General features: G+C 40.0%; 1 protein-coding gene across 1 annotated transcript in view; it reads right to left on the bottom strand.

The window, feature by feature from the left end:
* plcg2 (phospholipase C, gamma 2) overlaps positions 1 to 20022 on the bottom strand; it is a 48253-nt gene that overhangs the window by 13342 nt on the left and 14889 nt on the right. Inside the window, exons 6-27 of the mRNA XM_034686550.1 lie at positions 19962 to 20009; positions 19663 to 19747; positions 19284 to 19364; positions 19139 to 19182; positions 18956 to 19028; positions 16782 to 16883; positions 16402 to 16520; positions 15932 to 16017; positions 15709 to 15826; positions 13250 to 13418; positions 13010 to 13105; positions 12091 to 12177; positions 10345 to 10514; positions 9804 to 10004; positions 7957 to 8079; positions 7702 to 7882; positions 6324 to 6392; positions 6134 to 6243; positions 4750 to 4846; positions 4593 to 4665; positions 1749 to 1921; positions 1412 to 1514 (exon numbers count right to left, since the gene is read on the bottom strand). Coding sequence (XP_034542441.1) covers positions 1412 to 1514; positions 1749 to 1921; positions 4593 to 4665; positions 4750 to 4846; positions 6134 to 6243; positions 6324 to 6392; positions 7702 to 7882; positions 7957 to 8079; positions 9804 to 10004; positions 10345 to 10514; positions 12091 to 12177; positions 13010 to 13105; positions 13250 to 13418; positions 15709 to 15826; positions 15932 to 16017; positions 16402 to 16520; positions 16782 to 16883; positions 18956 to 19028; positions 19139 to 19182; positions 19284 to 19364; positions 19663 to 19747; positions 19962 to 20009 — 2408 coding nt within the window. The remainder of the gene's footprint in view (positions 1 to 1411; positions 1515 to 1748; positions 1922 to 4592; positions 4666 to 4749; positions 4847 to 6133; positions 6244 to 6323; positions 6393 to 7701; positions 7883 to 7956; positions 8080 to 9803; positions 10005 to 10344; positions 10515 to 12090; positions 12178 to 13009; positions 13106 to 13249; positions 13419 to 15708; positions 15827 to 15931; positions 16018 to 16401; positions 16521 to 16781; positions 16884 to 18955; positions 19029 to 19138; positions 19183 to 19283; positions 19365 to 19662; positions 19748 to 19961; positions 20010 to 20022) is intronic.

Here is a 20022-nt window from a genome sequence, read left to right as displayed (position 1 = left end):
ATTTTGGCATGCCTGAAAAGTCCTCTTCTTCATTCCTCATCAGAACACTCTGTTTTCCCTCTGACCACGCCCCCTCCGGAAGTGGATGTGCCTCGGCTCTCCAGCACGTTGATCTAATGTTTACATGTTGGCTGAATATACACGGCTGCTCAGAGATCACGTTACTTCAACCCTCTGAATCTGATCCTGACGGAGAGGCGCCTGTAGCAGGACCTTTCTGAACGATTGGTCATAGATTTAGTGTTTCTTGTTGATTTATTTATCAGTATGTAGACGTGTGTCTTGGTACACAGCTACGAACATGTAGCTATGTGGCTATGCTAACTAGCGCTAGCACTTATCCATGATAAATAAAAATCATCCACTAGATCTTCAAATCTGCAGACGTGGGGAGTAAAACCGACCTCTGCCAGAAAGGCAGCAGGACCTTTTCTGAAGGATTGGTCACAGATTCTGTGTTTCTTGTTGTTTTATTTGTCAGTATGTCGACGTGTGTCTTGGTACACAGCTACAGCTACAGCTACAGCTACAGCTACAGCTACAGCTACAGCTACAGCTACAGCTACAGCTACAGCTACAGCTATGAACATATAGCTATGTGGCTATGCTAACTAGCGCTAGCACTTATCCATGACAAATAAAAATCATCCACTATATCTTCAAATCTGCAGACGTGGGGAGTCAAACCGACCTTTGTGTTTATTAAGACAGCCTACAACTAGCATGCCTCCCTCCTAAGCTCCTTGTTAGCACACGTGTGCAGGTAATGAAAAACGGGGGAGGGATTCAGTATTATTTTATACAGTCTATGGGCTGAACAAGCTCCGAGCTCTGACTCCGTGACAGACCAGGTATTGTTGTTACGTAACAAAAACACGGAAGTCTGAAACGGCTCGTTTTAGACATAATTACAGAAAGGTGTAGAAATCAAAACAGGGGCAGAATGGATTTTTTTCATTCTCGGGGGGTTTGTAGACATGCCAGGGACACATATTTCAGGTAAAGAACCATTAAAAAGTCAATTTTGCATGATATGTCACCTTTAATAAAACAGATGAGTTATGAACTTCATCCCTGGTTCAGTTGTCACAAATAAAGATATATAAAATAAATGAGGTGTTTTATTCTGCTGTAAAAACTGAATTTTTGTCTCTAAAGCGACATCCTTGGTTTTTGCAGACTGCCTCAGGTGGACACTCGAGGAACTGCAGCGTTCTTTCACTTCCTAATGGCTTCACTTTCTGACACCGGACTCACCGTTGCTTCTCATGAACGTTACACGATGAGTAAAGTTATGGCTGGAGTGTACTTCTAATGTAAAGCTGTGGTTTAACTTGTATGACTGTCACACACTCATGCTGCATGTGTTCACAGACCCTTGCGGTGTGTATGAGCATTTTTACATGCATACCAAAGCGGTCCTTCTCCTTGCTGCGAGGCTGACAGTAGACCACCAGATCCGACATCTCCTTGGCAACCTCTGCCTTCTTCTCCACTTCCTCCTGCTGTCTGATCTGAGATTGGACAGAAAGACAGCCACTTCCTGTTTGTACATTGACTCTGACAGACCACCGATAACACACTTCATTGTTGTTATACAGTGAGCTGTTTCAGTGGTGTACTGTGCTCAGAACATGGACTTTGATGTTATAACATGGCTCAGATGTAAGCTCTAGGTTTCAGGCTCTCTTCTTCATCCTGTCTTTAACAGTAGATGTTTCCTTATAGACTTGCTTTGAGATACTAACCTCTTGTTCTCTGTTGTACTGCTTACTCATCTCTCTCTGAGTGATGCCCCAGGCCACCTGATACCACTGAAACAACTCCTCCAGAGAGCTTGATGCCAGGTCAAACTGCAGACTGTCCTGCTCCATGTCCTGCAGGGTCAGCACATTGGGCTTCCCATTTTTTCCATTCTTCACTGGCAACAAACAAAAACATGCAAAGAGAAACACAGAGGTGAGCGGAGAGGGATGCAAGACCTCTAATTATGTAGAACTAATGCCCACTGAAATCCCATTTTAATTTGGGGGTTAGGTTTTTTGTCTTTCCCAGATTAAACAATAAGAAGGTGTGGTGGCAGCCCGTGCAGCACCTTAAAGACAAATGCATTATTCTTTAATGTTGAAATAGACTTAAAGGCATGAACATAATGTTCAGTCCTCCCTGGTTAAATTCATCTCTAAACATCATTGGTATTAAAGAGGAATTTTCAATCTTCAATATTTATTGATTGAAGTACACTACCAGTCAAAGTTTGGACACAGCTTCTCATTCAATGTTTTTTATTTATTTTATTTATTTTCAACATTGTAGATTAATACTGAAGACATCAAAACTATGAAATAATCTAGTTTTGTCATAATCTGAATTACAACAGTAGTCAAATAGGGCTATCCATTGTGTACTAACCCTACCTCTGAACAACACAACTGATGGTCTCAAACACATGAAGAAGGCAAGTCATTCTACAAATGAACTCTTGACAAGGCTCATGTTAATTAGAAACCATTCCAGGAGACCACTTCATGAAGCAGACTGAGAGCATACCAAGAGTGTGCAAAGCTGTCATGAAGGAAAAAGGGGACTACTTTACAGAATCTAAAATATAAAACATATTCTGTGTTGTTTAACACTTTTTTGTTCATAAAATAATTAAAATATTCTGGCAGAATTTGTGAATTTCTTTGGCCATTTTTCAGAGAATATGAATGATAAGAAAAAAAATCACTCATGGTTAGTGGTTGGGTGAAGCCATTTGTTGTCAAACAACTGTGTTTACTCTTTTTATATCATAATGATAACAGAAACTACCCAAGAAATCATAAATTCAACCAGGGTATGTAAACTTATGAGCACAATTTTCTTTCATAGTTTTGATGTCTTCAGTATTAATCAAATATTTTAATTAAATCAATTAAATTAAAATAAGTAAAATAAATACAAACCCTTCAATGAGAAGGTGTTTACAAACTTTTGACTGGTAGTGTAAATATTATATCAACTACAGCAGGACTGTGGTACCACCTCTCACGGGGGAATGGGTTAAAATGACAGAACACCACAGCACAACCAGAATTATAAAAAACATTATTTCCCAGCTCTCTTACTGATCTTCCGGTTGCGTAACATACTTGATTCTGATTGGCCAAAACCCCTTCCCGATGGTTATTAACTTTCACTAACATGAGCATCACCAGAGACAAACTGTCAAATCAATCCAGGGAAAAGAGCACATTTAGCTTCTGCTTGTTGACACCATAGACCGTAAGGTGAGGTAAAACCGTTAGCTTCCGTTATCATCATATTGGTAAACAATGTGGCTTAAATGCTAGTATCGGTTGGCATGCTAATTCAGCAGGCTAAACAACACAGACCTTTTGGTATTGGAGAGAAACTTTAGGTTAGCGATCTCTACAAAGAAAGTTAAACCATGAGTGGTGGTGATGATAGCAGCAGGGTTCAAAGTTGTGACATTGGTTTATTTTTAAAGGTGTGTGAACCACAGAGCTCAGAGAAGAAGGAGAGCTGAATGAGGACAGTTTCATGTTCAATCCACCGCAACAGGCAGATAAGAATCCATCACCATAGATACCCATATACATTTGTTTTTTTTAATATAAATATATATATATATATATATATATCAAATTATTTTGATACATTCATTTATTCTTTTGGGTAATAAGAAAGGCATTCAGTCTGCATTAGCATCATTTTCTTGCACAAGTCGTGAAGCATTAAACTGTTGTACTTTCAATAAGACAGGTTTTTTAAACTCCTTTAGCTGTATTGTAATTACAGCTGTGTGGTTTTGCTTAGCCCTCATGCCAACACATGCACAGTCATTACTCCTTAAAGAAAGCTGTTCAGAAACATATCAGGATGTAGGAGTTAAAAAATATGTCTCAAACAAGCTTTTATCTCTATTGTGCGTGTTTTTTTGGGCAGTAAGTGACAGGAAATAACAAATGATAAAGCAAAAACAGGGAAAAGTTGATTTATAGGATGATAAATACTGCTGTGTCTTCAGACAGTTATACTTCACTGTACTTAGTTTATACGTGATGATGGTTAAGGTGACACCTAACTGCAGTACTGTTGTTACGGAGGAGTGTTTGCACCAGGTATGAAACAAAACAAACAACTGTGAGGGGAGATTCAAATGGGAGAAAGGACACAGATAAATCCCTGCAATAAATCTTAATAAATGTATTTTGTGAATACATTTTAAATGTTGTTTAAAATGTTCTGCTTAAATTTACTTTCAAATTGATTTCCAAATCCCTCCTTTAACTTGAAAATCATACCTTATATTCAACATCTCACTGAATTCCTAAAATGCAAGACACTGAAGATCTTACAACTTTTTAATATATATCTGACACTGACACTTAATGTTCAGCTTGACTCTCAACATCTAACCCCAGTTCTCAAATATCAATATGTCACAAACAAAGTCTATTTTTCAAAGTTCTTACTAAATACTTAGTAAATCAATATCAGTGTCAAGAGAAGAGCTCAAGCTTTTGACTGCACTGAACATGTGGAATGTTATCGTCATGCATGCATCGAGCGTTTAAAGGACTCACAGTTTTGGACGTTGCAGTTGGAGATATCCACGACACCCTTACATAGCTCTCCTAATGGATTGTCCTCCATGTCCTGTTCAAACACACATCATAAACTGTTAAAGTTCAGTAGTCTCAACATGATTGCCCTCTAACTGAACTGTGACCTCATGTTCACCTGGTTTCTGGTCTCAGGTGGGGTGTCTTTGGATGTCTCCGCCACATGGTTAGAGGGGAAGAACAGCTGCACCTTTCCACCATGATCACCTTTCCACCTGAAGGGAAGAAAGACGAGGACAACGTGAACAGATATGGTGTTTTCTCTGCGTGTGCTTGTATCATAAACAGTATAAAACATGGGCGCAGTCATAGTGACGCCACTGCTTTCTGAAGAGGTGCCAAAAGATGGTGGTCTCCATTTTGAAAACTCAAACTCACTGTGACTGATTCAGAAACCAGCACAGTGGATGAGCTGAAACTCACCCATCTGTTGAGCCAACTCAGCCATTCCCCTAATCATTCAAAATTAGTCTTCACTTTTCTATCAGAGGTGTCAAACCAGTCGGGCTATAGCTGACTGCTCCTCAGTGGATCGGGAGAGGTGTATAAAACAATTAAAGGTTTTATTTTTCTATCTTTGTAGCTGAAAGTGCGTCATCTTTTCCCTTTCTGTTCTCTCTTACAATCATGTCCTCTCAGAAACTCTAACACATCACATTTTCCCTGTGCCTGTTGAGGTGTGGGTGTGGGTGTAAGTGGATAGTTCTCAGTCATTAGTAGTTAGCTTGCTACATTTTCAGAGCACAAACAAGCAAACAAGCAAAAACACATTATTCACACCTGGAGCAGGAGAGGGATTATACATTTTGTTTGCTTTAATGCAAAGTCCACCTGCTTATCTGCAATGTGAGTGTGGCCGCGGTGATCAGATGCAAATCGGACGCCATTTCAACATGATGCAAAAATGCTACCAGACTGATTTCCCTGTTAAAAACAGCTAACACCCAGAGACTGTGTGTGAGTTGAAGGGTTGTTTAGCAGCACAGCACTTCATTTTCACCATCCAAACACAACATCTGATCACGTCAGACGCGTTCTGTTTAAACACAAGAAGTCATTGAAGGATGGAGAAGTTGTGTAAGAAGGGTTTGTGGAGAAGAAGAAGAAGAGGAAGAAGACGAAAAAGAAGATCTCAATTCAAAAGGCTGGGCATTCCTGCTTCATATTGGCTTAAAGGTACAGTGTGCAGAAATAGGAATATTCAGTAATATGAAATGCTTCCATCTTCCAAGCGCTGCATTTCAGACGGCCACTCACTAAATACAAGAACAGGTAAGTTACTAGTTTGTCTGTGTGCTGCGTAGAAACATGGCGGTGCAAGATGGGGGCCTCTGTGTAAGGGGGCCCAGCTCTTATGATATATAAAAGTCATTAAACATACGGATGAATATTATACTCCATAGTCTATTTCGGTAATTAGCATGTAAAGTAAACTGACCTCACTATACAGCAAACACTTATGTTACTGAAGCTTGATCTTGTGTGTCTGTGTGTGGACTCACCAGTCGTTGTTCTCCTTGGATACATTGTGGATCAGAGCTCCGATACTGAAGCTCAGTTCATCCGGTCTTTTAGCCTGATAGCTATAGACGGCCCGGACTGTACTCTGGGGCTACAGAAGGAAAACACACATCAGTGAAAGTATTCATAGAAGGACCCAAAGTGGATATTATAGAGTAGTTTAATACACACCAACGCAGGCTCAATCTCATTGGGTTCCACGTACGTCTTGACTTCATAAAGCGAGGCACAGTCTTTCTCCTGTCAGAGCACAGCACATGTTACTGGATTATCAAAGGCAGATCTGAAGTATTTTTAAATCTGGTGTACATTTTAGGGTTCTAAATAACTAATAAGTGAGTGAAGTTTGGAGTTGCAGGGGTTCAAAAGTCTCAGCTGGCAAAAACACAACAGGCTTTAAAGGCTGCAACATTATTCCTGTTCACATTTAAGCCAAATCACCAAGTTCCTATTTTGTTTGCCTCTGTTGTTATTACTTTTCACAGAGGTGTAGCACTTTTTAAAGGAAGGACCAGAGAGAACTGCTGCATTCCAGTCACCAGATTCCACTAGAATAAAACTTTTATTTCAGCTAACAGAACAAAGATTGATCCAAAAAGGCAACTGGACTTGGTAAAAATTCTTGAAGACGTTTCATCTCTCCTCTGAAACGTTTCTTCTGTTCTGGCCGGACTGAGGAAGAGCTAGAAAATATAAGAGTGTGCTAAGGTAGTCACATGGGGTCATAGGTAGAGTCGTACCTTTGCCTGTTGAAAGAAGTTTGTCCTTGCCACTGTAACTTGCTAAATGCTGCAAAGTGCTCTGCTCATGGTGGATTAAGATGAGATCAGACTGAGTCCTGTCTGTAAGATGGGACTGGATCTTATCCTGTCTTGATGTTGGGTCTTTGTTAATAATAGAAAATAGAGTACGGTCTAGACCTGCTCTGTTTGGAAAGAGCCTTCAGATAACATTTGTGGGATGTGGTGATATATAAATAAAGATTGATTGAAGGGATGGTTATGCAAAAGGCGCCTTCACGTGTCCATCATGTTTTTAAATAATTCTGGGTTCACATGACAACACAAAAATGACTTAAATCACTAGCATGCATGTCAGATAAGTAGTTGACGGTTTAATCTTTGTAATTAAACACAACCATAACAGCATCACAGGCCTGGACAAAAAGCTGCTCTTCAGCAGAGCGAAGACGATCAAACAAGAAGATGATGACGAACAGTCTGTTAAGTTTGTCTGGAGACAGTCAGAAGTCACTTCACCACATAACGATTAAATATCTTTACCAAAATAGTCACGTTATTAATAAAGACTATGCTTTATTTTTAAAGTGTTTTTTGGGTAGGTGAAGCCTGTCTGTCCTGCTGCTTCACTGTCTGTTTATTCTCTGGAGTGTCATTTACTCAAAATCCAAACTTCTCTCACATAGAAGGTAGAACCCGAGTTTTACTTCACGTGTTAAATATTATCAAAATTTGTTTCTCCATTAGTTTTTTCTTCCTCTTTTTTTAATGTACAAATGTTTGTTCCCATGTCTTCTACAATAACTCACTGCACTGAAGCGCTCCACCAACTTTGGAGTGACCGGGTAACGTAGCTTGATCTTCCGATACAGTGGCTTCTTCTTGAAGTAGTTGACCAGCTCCACCAGGCTTTCAAACTCTGTAGTGGTGCCAAGCAGGTAGGTATTTTCCTTCTTCTGGATGCGGCAGTGCTTCACTTTCCCATCCCCTCTAAAGGTCAGAGAGAACTTATTTATAAAAAAACTAAACATAAGCAGGCAAATAGGAATGAAATGTCACAGCACCTGAATGTGATGGCAAAGGAGTCTGGTTCTCCCTCTCTGGTTCGGATGAGGAAAGCTCCGTCTCTGGGAATCCTCAGCAAGTAATCCTCAGCCTGACCTCTGCTCAGGTTACTGTAGAACCACCTGCACAAAACACACACACACACACCGTTACACACACATGAGCTGAGACTTTATGTGAGTGGTAGAGTGGTTCTTCCTTTACACCGTGTTCCAAATTATTATGGAAGTTGCGTTTTTGTGAATATTTTTAAAACTATGTCAACAATCGTTTTTTCAAATTTGTCAAGAAGTCAGATAGTGAATATATTTCTTCAACTGTGTGGTTTAAAATTATACTTTTCAAATTACGTCGGCTGTATTTTTAAATAAATGCAGAATCTGCAGAAATGAGCGTGCCAAATTATTATGCAAGTTGATGATAAGAGCATATAACTTGTGAAAATTAAAAACTAGGCACCATTTTAAACGTTCTATTGATTGAAAATAATAATATTTACTACAACTGTTTTCAAACTTCAACAAAAACAACAGTTTTCTTTACATTTGTATACAAAATAAAACTGTTATTGTCTTTAAAACATTTCAAATCTAAAGTGTTTCTCAAATGTCCAATATAACCTCCTTTTCTTTCAGTGAGGGTCAGAGGTCACTGTAAACTGATTTAGTGAGGTTTCTGATGACTTCTCTGATGACTCTGTGAGCTGTACCTTGTATGGCTTTCCAAAGAGGCTCTTTGAGCTGTATTTCTCACCATCACTGTAAATTATCTTTTTTATTATTGACCACAAGTTCTCAGTCGGGTTGAGATCAGGTGAGCAGGCAGGCCTGTTCATGAGGCGATCCTCTTTAAAGCCCTGAGATGCCATCCTGTCCTGGGAATAACGTGAGGCATGTGACAATGCATTGTGCTCATGCATGAACACTAGCATCTTTTTCACTTTAGCTGAACGTCTTTTCATCCATGCAGGAAAATACTAAAGAGGATCGCCTCATGAACTGGCCTGCCTGCTCACCTGATCTCAACCCGACTGAGAACCTGTGGTCAATAATAAAGGAGAAGATAGTTTACAGTAATGGCAAGAAATACATCTCAAAGAGCATCTTTGGAAAGCCATACAAGGTACAGCTCACAGAGTCAGCAGAGAAGTCATCAGAAACCTCACTAAATGAGCTTTGAGAAACACTTTAGATTTGAAATGTTTCAAAGATATTAACAGTTTTAATTGGTATACAAATCTAAAAAAAATGTGTTGAAGTTTGAATACAGTTGTAGTAAATATTATTGTTTTCAATCAGTAAAGCATTTAAAATGGTGCCTAGTTTTTTATTTTCACAAGTTATATGCTCTTATCACCAACTTGCATAATAATTTAGGACACTAATTTCTGCAGATTCTGCATTTATTTAAAAATACAGCTAAAAAGCATCATTTTAACATCACAGTGGAAGAAATATATTCACTATCTGACATTCTAACAAATTTGAATAAACAAGTGTTAGCATAGTTTTAAAAATATTCACAAAAATGCAACTTGCATAATAATTTGGAACTGGTGTATAACAAGATGTTATCAATTAATCCTTGATTCTAAATGGATGGTTTGAAATCTGAAAACAAGCCTTCAGTCTACGTTCAAATCTTAGTTTACAGAGAATGTGCCATAAAGTCAAACCTCTGCTCAGACGGACGAACAGAAACAGAATGTTGTGATGTGAATGAATCTCGGCTCTTGGTTTGACAAATGTAAAAGAAATGTTCTACTTTACAAAAACTACATCACAGTGTCCTGATCGAGCAATGTCTAATGCTTTATAATAATTTAAGCATGTAGAATATGACCAACCCTTCATATAGATGTGGGTTGGGCTGTGGCACAGTGTCGGTGAGGCGCAGCTCAAAGTCTTGGCAGCGAAGCGGGCTGTCTCTGTAGTGCTGGATCAGGGAGTACACGCTGGGAAAGTGCAGGTTTGGGGTCAGGTAGTAATACGTCTGACAGCCATCTTGACTTGAATGAATGCGACAGTGCTGGACTCTCCCATTGCGCCTGAAATACATGCAGAAGATGTGTTTACATAAACATACTGGGAAACTGAATAAAAATACTAAAAGTTTTGAATAAACTGCAATCAAAATAGAAACAGTCTCAGAGGGACACTAACAGACGATCAGTCAGTGAACAGGATCCGTGTAAACAGAGGCAATATATAATTCTCATTGAAGTCCACCTGGATCATGGAGACCCAACATGGAGGTCCAATTTAAAGGTTATCCCAGATAACAGAGAAATATAACCCTTTGCTCTATGTTTGACAAATTAAAGTTAATCTGATTTTATTGACGCTGAGCTGAATCATACACAAAGATAGAGAAACTGTATGTCATACCAGAAGGAGAGGGTGAAGCCTGTAGCCTGGGTAAAGCTTTCTCTGACCAAGTAGGTGCCGTCTCTTCCCCCGGTCTCCACACAGAAATCATGGATCAGTTGCTCGGCCATGTGCCTGCCCTCCTTGATGCGACCGTGAAACCAGGGCTCTGAGCTGTGCAGGTCCTGGTACTGAAGAAGGGAAAATGCTTGATTTAGAACATCTCCCTGTTAAGCATTTTAAAAACGTTTAAGGGTACTTTGACAGAAACTTTGAGAGTGTCCAGAATTATGAACATGCTCTGTTGGACAGAACATAAAGACTCTGAACCATGACAGAACAGTAGACAGACCTGGATACTGTCATGATCAAGTGAACAGAGGTATGTGAAACTATTGAACTCATAGCATCCTCAATGAGATCTCAACCAGATAAAACCTCAAAACAGATATACTCATAGAATGATTAATATAAAAAATGATCATTTATAATTATGTTTTTTTCTTCCAGTTATGCTTTTGTGATTTTTTTTTTTTACACAGCTTTCTTACAGATGTTCCAGCTGTGTAGCATGCTAGATTGTGATTGGTCAAAACCCCTTGACAACCCCTTGACGACGTTATTAACTTCCACTAAACTAAGCAACAGCAGACGCAAACTGATCACACGTCATGTCAAATCACTCCGCCAAAAAGAGTTCCGGCACATTTAACTTCTGCCTGTTGACACCACAGACCGTAAGGTCCGGTAAGACCAAGCGGCAACCTCCGGTCTAAAAATGCAGAGTGATAAAAACTGCAGTTCATCGAGGATCCACTTGAGGCTGGCTCCGGAAGTACCAGAAACCACATACACACCCATTTAGAAAAGCAGATCTTTACAGCAGAAATAAACATGTTTACAGCCTGGTCCAAAAGACGAGTGTAGTCTGGAAAGCTCATTCCTCGAAGATATTGAGATTATGAGTCTTGCAATGAGAGGCACAGCTGACTGATTGACAGGTGGGAACACTGTAGCTGTTGGCTAGGAGGCTCAAAGCCCACCTCTTTATGTCACACTAGCTCAACAGCAGCAATATGGCTGCTGTCAACGATTGGCCTCAAAACAGCGCTGCAGAGACAGATGGGTGACATCACAGATACTACGAATGTATTTTACACAGTCTATGGGTAAAGCCGTTAGCTTCCATTAGCATCATATTGGAAAACAATGTGGCTAAAACGTTAGTTTCAGTTAGCATGCTAATTCAGTAGGCTAAACAACACAGATATTTACATTAGATCCTGTCCAGCAGTCCTAGCAACGTATTCCGCTTCGAGTCGGGGTTTAGTCTCACCTTTAGAGATATGCTTTCCCATAACCACCTTCTAACCAAACATTATCCCTTACTTAGGATTGTGGACTCTATCTAGAGTAGATTTATTTTTTAAATACAACAATAAATGTGCTAGTTCCCATCTTATTCAAGCGCATGGGAAAAAAGCTAACTATTTGCATAGAAAGCCCTGTGATCACATATAAAGAGGTCCTGCTAACAAAAGACAAGCATACAGTTTGAAGCAGAGCAAATACACTCTCAGGCAGGGACTATCTGAGTGCAGAGGCATGTAAAACATGACAGTCTAAAAAATTTTATTACAACGTAGTGATCTTTATCTTCTCGCAGAGCTTTGCTTCATCAAATTTGCATTAAGTTTGTAGAAAAAACCCTCATCAACAGTTCACCAATCAAAACTTCTTCCTTTAGACCTCCCCCTCTCTCTTTACCTTTCTGGGATCTTCATCCTCCTCCTCGTACTCCTCTGCATAGTACAGTTTGTCATCAGAGATCACGCAGTAGTGCCTATTCCACCGCTGAGAAAGGAAATTGAAAATTCACATATTAAACTTTACGTCCCAACAATCTGCTCACACAGAAGGCACAGTAATTATCCATCTGATATCAATTATTGAGGCTATTTATAAATACAGACAGTGACATGTTGATGCTAGTTATTGGCAGAATATGTCATTATTTCTCTTTAACAATGCAGAAGATTGATCTGTGATTTTTCTCCCTTAGTTATAGGATCAAAACTGAGTTTGAGTCCAGGACTTCAACTCCAGTACGACTCCAGCCCTGATTTCTCGACTCCACTTGCACTTCAGCACTGATTACTCAGACTTAGATTTGGATGGTTTTATTGATTTAGTTGTTTCAGAGTACAAGGCCAAAATTATGAAGTGTGTTTGGACACACGTGAGTTCACCTGCATGCATGCTCACGCTCCTGCTGCGAACCATGTTGCAAGAGCAGTGCAACGTTAAATGTGTAAACGAGCTGTAGAGGACAGAGATGAGTGAGATGCTAAAGGGGAGTAACTTGCATTGACTCAGATTCTTCTTTGGCTTGACCTGAACGCTGGAGACTCGAGACTCGAGACTCGACTCAGACTCAAGGTTTGTTGACTCGACTACCACACTTGCTACAGCATCAATGCCAAGGTATAAGTAGAGGGTCTTCGTGATGAACACTTGTGCTCCATCACTCAATGCAGAGATCATGTGTGCAGCAGGATGGAGTGCACAACTGTAGTGTGAACAGCAGATGTGAGCATCAAAATTGCTCGTCATTGTATCCCTACATTAAAGAGTACTGCCATGCATAACAATACCCGAAGGACTGACTAATGCATCTCAAACCAACCTGATCCACAGGGTCCCAGATATCCAGATCCCCCTGTTTCTGACCCTTTTTGAAGTCTCGACTGACTCCTCCTCCCTCCACACTCAGCTTCTTGTGCTGCCGGAGGATGACACAGGAGCACAAACATGACCATTTATAATAAATCAATGCATACATTTCACTAATCTATAAACACACACACACACACACACACACACACACACACACACACACACACACACACACACACACACAGCATACCTTGAGTATGATCTTGCCCTTCAGCTGTGTAGGTGAAGGCAGCTGCTCTGCCATTTGCTCCACAGGTTCGGTCAGCAGCTTGTCTCCGAACACGTCTCTAAAGATACGAGCCATCTGACGCTGCTGCTCGAGGGAACAGTGCTCCTCTATGGACAGGATGAGCGGGAATCTGAGAGACAGACACAAGATTATCCAGATATCAGAGAAATGATTACAGCTTTGTATAATAATCACTTTTAAAATAGTAAATTAAACTAAAAATATGAAGAGGACATGACTTTGAGGAATGATTCAGAGGAAACAAAATATGCATGCACACAGTCACAAGCACAGAAGAAAAAGGTTTTCTTTCTTTTCTTTTGCTGCAAGAAGAAAAAAAAAAAAGAAAAAAAAAAAAAAAAAAAAAAAAAGAGGAAACAAAATAATCTACCATTTAAATCCCTGCTTGCTTCCCCTGCTGGATTAATGAAGTGAAGGATACCCTGTTAACGGTTTCTGCTATTTTCTTCTGGTGCTTAATAAATTATTAATTGTTGAACTACTACTTCTTTATCATACAAGCTTCACTGCAGTTACATGTGAAACAGGGTGAATCTAGGTCTGTATTTATTATATTTACATGCTGTTTCTAAGTGTGTTCCTCGAGTGTCCACTTGAGGTTGACTGCAGAAACCCCAGAAACCGCATACACACCCATTCAAAGAAGATGAACTTTACATCAGTAATAAACATGTTTACAGCATAGTTCAAAAAAATGAGCTGAATAGCTGATTTCTCTATCGACACACACTGTATGGGGGGTGAATTTTCATAACTCAGCAGTTCAGAAGATATCAAGATAACAAGTTTTGCATAATTATAGGCACAGCTGACTTGATTGACAGGCGGGAACTGTGGCTGTAAGCAGGGAGGCCCGCCTCTTTACCTCACTCTAGTTAGAAGTTAGTTTGAGTTCAGCATTTCCAAGAAACTTTAGAAACAGACGGATGACGTGACGGGGACTACGTCCATTTATTATACGGTCTATGGCAGGGGTGTCAAACTCATTTCAGTTCAGGGGCCACACACAGCCCAAATTGATCTGAAGTGGGCCGGACCAGCAAAATCATAACATAATATGTTTGTATGGTCTTTTTTGCCATGATGAGTCTCACAGTGGGCTTTTGCTCTTTAAGCACTGAAACCTGCTGCGAACACACCAAACACACAAGTTATCCATTCACCTGACACCGAATTTAATGTTTACTGCAAAAGAACAGATAGATTATAATAATGAAGAAGGTAAAGTTGACTATTTTGGACTCCTCATTTCCAGCATGAACAGTTTGCTTGCTGGACAGTGTTGTATGCAGGGGTGTAGTGCAAGTGTTAGTAGTTAGTGGATCATCTTATAGTGCCCAAAAAAATCTTTATGAATCTCAATCGGATTATGCAAACAGCAAGTCATTTATTTTATCACTTTGAGAAAAAAAGCCCTGAAAAAAAAAAACCTTTTCAGCTTCTGGTTCACTCAGTCAGCACCATAGACTGTATAAAATGTGCTGCTCGACTGCTGTCGAGCTATTTTGATGTAAAGAGGCTGGCTGACTAGCCAACAACTACAGTGTTCCCGTCTGTCAGTCAAGTCAGCTGTGCCTCTCATTGGAAGACTCATAATCTCAATATCTTCCAAATTGCCGCATTAGAAAAAACTCAACCCCTACAGTGTGTGCCGATAGAGAAATTAGCTATCCAGACTACACTGGTCTTTTGTACCAGGCTGTAAACATGTTTATTTCTACTGTAAAGATCGTCTTGAGCCAGCCTGAAGCGGATCCTCAATGAACTGCAGTTTTTAGCACTTCCACATTGGACTCATATTTTATAGACCAGAGGTTGCCGCCTGATCTCAACTGAATTTTGCAAATAGCAAGTAATCTATCTTCTCACTTTAAGAAAAAAAGCATTGTTCAGGTTTTGGTTTACTCCTATGATTTGATGTGACCCCCTAGAGGACAAATCTGAAATAGTAGTTACTTTCATTGAAACATTCCAGTTAATGTGTTCTCTGTAATTTCTTCACTTTGCAAAGTGGTTCCGCGGGCCGGATTTGAACGCGGGCCGCATGTTTGACACCCCTGGTCTATGGTTTCTACACGCCAGAGGAGTTCTGATGTCCAAAACAAGTTCTTGAGAGCTCCCGCCCACCCCCGGAAACTAGGTCTTTCATTTTTAGGGATACAGTATACATTCAGGCATAGATGCTGCCCAGTACAGTACTTGTAGTATTGAAAACAAGATTAGAAAACTATGACAGCATTAAGAGGACATCACAGCTGCTGATTTCAGGACAAAAAAGTTGACTATTATTGAGAAATCAGATACAGTATCCAAGAAAGGATTATTGTAAAATTGAGGCATACAAATATTTCATGCATGTGAGTGTTGTTGTGTGTGTGCGATATAAATCAGATTCTCACTCTGATGCCACAAAGGCGTGATTGTTTATAGCTTTGACCACATCCTCAAACTTGATCTTGGTGGTTCTGGTCCAGCCGTGGTAGATGATGGGCTCCCCGGGCCCCTCCCAGCAGTCCACTGAAAAGATTCAGCCCCACACAAGTCAAATAAACAAAAAACAGCAATATGTTTTTGTCTCTGTGAATGTTTAATATCATGCAAACTCAACAGAAACCCACTCACATTCAACACAGCGACATCCCAGACGCAGACAGCGAACGTAAGCCTCTGTGGACGACTCGCTGCGGAGCTGATCACCTGTCAGGTATCTGATGGAGAATGTACAAAACAAGGATCTGTTCAATATATCTGACAAAAAAACATCATTATGGAAGTATTACAGATTTTTTAAAACTGCATATATATGCACAAAGACTACATTCATATTCAGTTTTTATTCACCTTTATTTATGTGTCTCTTTATTTATTAGCATGGTTTCATATTTTGACCTTATTTCATTCTCTTTTTTGCTTTCAATCGATTCATTTTCATAAAATTTCAAAAGAGCAAAATCATTTTCAATTTTATTGACGTCATTATTTTAAAAATGAATATTTATTTATTTAATTTTGTCGATCACTTTATAAACAGATCTCTGACGCAACATTTTGTATGTCTTCGACTGTCTGTGTTTGTGTTGAGTCGTACTGACGTGTTGTGTGAGGAGCTGATCCAGTAATGGGACAGAGGGTAGTTCATGTCCAGGTTGCAGATTTCTGAGAACTTCTCGTCCCACACAGAGTTTTCTTTAGAGAACAGAAAGCTGAGGAACTACACAAGAGAGCGACAGAGTTAACACAGACCGATATGAAACCTGTGATGCATTATTTCTCATGTCAATGTTGGAGATGTACTCACCCACACACACACACACACACACACACTCACACACACTAACACCAACACACACACAGAAACACAGAAACACACACACACACACACACACACACACACACACACACACACACACACACACACACACACACTCACACACACACACAGACACACAACACCTGCAGGCAGACAGATTACCTCGCTGACAATGAACTGAGGATCGTTGGTTTTTCTCATTGTGTCGTCGATGAAGGTGGTCATCACGTCTCTGACCTGGTTCAGATCACTGGCCCAGGGCTCCTGAGGGGAGGGCAAAACAGAGAGAGAGTGAGTGAGAGAGAGAGAGAGAGAGAGAGAGAGAGAGAGAGAGAGAGAGAGAGAGAGAGAGAGAGAGAGAGAGAGAGAGAGAGAGAGAGAGAGAGAGAGAGAGACATTATATTCGACACTGGACTCTAAAACTTTTCAAAAACAAGTGACAAAGTGGTTCACAACTGAAACAAGGCAAATAATAAGATCAATAAACAATCTCAACGATCTAATACCTCAATAAAAACCCATAAATCATTGAAACAATGAAACATACACCAAGGCCAAGTGTTCGGAAAGGTCAGATAAAAAAAGTTAGCCTGAAAGAGCTCTAACCTTTTTATTAAGTTTGCTGATGACACGACCGTGGTGGGTCTCATCAACAACGGGGATGAGACAAACTACAGGACTGAGGTGAGCCACCTGGTCTTGTGGTGCGGACACAACAATCTCTCTCTGAACGTGGAGAAGACGAAGTAGATTGTTGTGGACTTCAGGAGAGCACTCACCCAGCACTCTCCTCTGACCATCAACGGTGCTGCTGTGGAGAGGGTGGGCAGCACCAAGTTCCTCACATCACAGGAGACCTCACCTGGTCCACCAACACCGCATCACTGACCAAAAAAGGCACATCAGCGCCTCTACTTTCTCCAGCTGAGGCAAGCTAGAGCCCCTGCCCCCATCATACGCACCTTCTACAGGGGCACCATCGAGAGCATTCTCACCAGCAACATCACTGTGTGGTATGGGGCCTGCACTGGGTCCTGCCGAATGACCCTCCAGTGCATCGTGAGAACAGCTGAGAAGATTGTTGGTGCCTCTTTCCCCTCCCTCCATGACATTTACTCTTTCCGCCTCACCCGAAAAGCCCTGCGCATAGCATGCGACCCCTCCCACCCGTCTCACAGCCTCATCAACCTGTTGCCATCAGGAAGGAGATTACACAGTCTCCGGGCCAGAACCAGCAGACTGAGGGACAGTTTTATCCACCAGGCAGTCAGGATGCTGAACTCTCTCCCTGTTTTGCCCCCTCTTCCCATAGTGCCCCCTTCACAGACTTAACCCGGTCACTGACCACACCACAACCCCAAATCAACGCTGAGGTCTGTCATCCTCAGGACTGAAACACACACATACTTTGATTTTAAATTGCACTATAGCAAAGTTGTTTGCACTGTTTCAAAACTGTATTTTATTATTTTTATTAGCTTACTCTTTTAAATATTAGCTTATCTTTTTCTAGCTTTCCTATGTGTATCTGTTGTTGTAGCTAGGGTCTGAGAGAGAAACGTAATATCAAATCCTCTGTATGACTGGTGCATACTGCAGTTTATGGCAATAAAGAAGACTGAACTTTTTCTTTGTATCTATTGTTTTTCTGTTTTTATTTATTCTATTTATTTAATTACAAAAAATGTGTTTTATGTTTCTAATTCTCCATGTAAAGCACAATGAGCTTACGTGTAATGAAATGTGCTTTATAAATAAAATTGCTATAGCTGTTGTTATTGCTAGGTATATAAGAAAATACTTAGTTGAAGCTAGGAGGGTCTTTACCCCAGTCTTTTGGTTTTCTTCTCTCCAGCAACCCTTTTAGTTTTGTAAAAAGGTCTTCCCGGGTCTCCATTATGTCTTGGTTCCAGTCAGTTGCTCTGCAGTGGTGGTTTAGTTTCTCTCTTATCATATTAACACCTTGTTTATGTTTTGTAGTCTCTTGGTTTCAGCCTTCCTTATTTTTTGTTTTCCCCTCTCCCTCTGATCGCTTGCGATTTTTGTGGTTATTCCTTTTCTGATTAACTTTCAGAAACCATGTGGTCCACATTTGCGTCCCACATCCCCTCACCCTGTCATGATGCCAGTTCTCATTAGAAGACTGATGTTGTAGATATCCATGATAGGATCCCAGTGGATATCTGTGATTACAGTTCTTCTTTGTGAGGGCACAAGTTTGATGAGGACAAATGCTGCAGTGGATTTCCAAAATGTATGTATGTAATGTATAATTATTGATATTTGGATTAAATGTTAAAGTGGGTCACCATCTTGGTATCTGGAGTTTGTCTCACCTTCTGCTGGTTGATGAGGAATCTCTGGAAGTCATGGAGCAGAACTGCTGAGGCATCTGGTTTGTCTGTGTTACTGGTGAATAAAAGAGAGCAAACCAAATGTATTTCAAAATAAAAGCTCACAAAGGAGAATTGAAACGACATTAAAGCTTGTTGAGATGATGCGTTTAAAGAGGAGCTCACCCCAGAATAAAGGAACACGTTTCCTTTTTGAACTCTTCAAGTATCTGAGTTTGAGAAATGACATCAATGAAAATGCTGAAAAAACAATGAAGTGAAATAAAACAAAGAGTGCATCTTTACTTTGAAGGAACAGATTCAGACTCACCTCGTTTTGTTCAAACATTATATGGTTATACAGTTTATGAAAATGCTCAAAGTCCAGCTTGTCTTTTTTTGCTCCAATTTCCTGTAAAAGAAGAAAATGACATCCCTGACTGAGGAAACAAGATCATCTACTGAAATACTCAATTTCTACCTGCTTCATATACTCTAATCTGTGAAAAGTTCTTCCTGAGTTCTGTAATTTATGATGTTGTAGTCTGACTGATTTTTAGATCAGATTGAGCTACATTAAGCTCATGATCCCTCCTAGGTTACTCATTGTTTTACAATAAAATCAAAAGCACATTTTTTACACATTTATACATTCATAAAAACGTATTCATATAAAATGATGAGGACAGGACAGGAAGAGAAGAAAGTACCTGGAATTTGTCTTTGAGGACTCTGGAGCTGGGGGCCTTGTAGTTCAGCAGAGGAAGCAGAGCCTTCAGCTCCTTCATGGAGATGCTGAGAGGGGAACCAAAAATACATCAACTGTACATCCCGTTGGTCTGTTCATGTGTTTTTAACCATTAATAAAACATTAAATGTTTTAATTATTTTACATATACATTTAATGAACCTAGAAAACTACAATCTACATACCTGAAAATCTAGATAACACAAAGCTTTGATTGTATGATTTATGAACAGCTTGTGTGACAGAATAACCGGATCATACCTGTTTGTTTTTGTCTGATTGACTGAATACATCTGCTTCCTCAGCCAGCTGGAAGAAAACA

Source organism: Notolabrus celidotus, chromosome 6 (genome assembly GCF_009762535.1).
Source record: "Notolabrus celidotus isolate fNotCel1 chromosome 6, fNotCel1.pri, whole genome shotgun sequence".
Lineage (NCBI taxonomy): Eukaryota > Metazoa > Chordata > Actinopteri > Labriformes > Labridae > Notolabrus > Notolabrus celidotus.
Note: the sequence above shows the minus strand (reverse complement) of the source record. Positions and strands in the feature narration are given on the sequence as shown.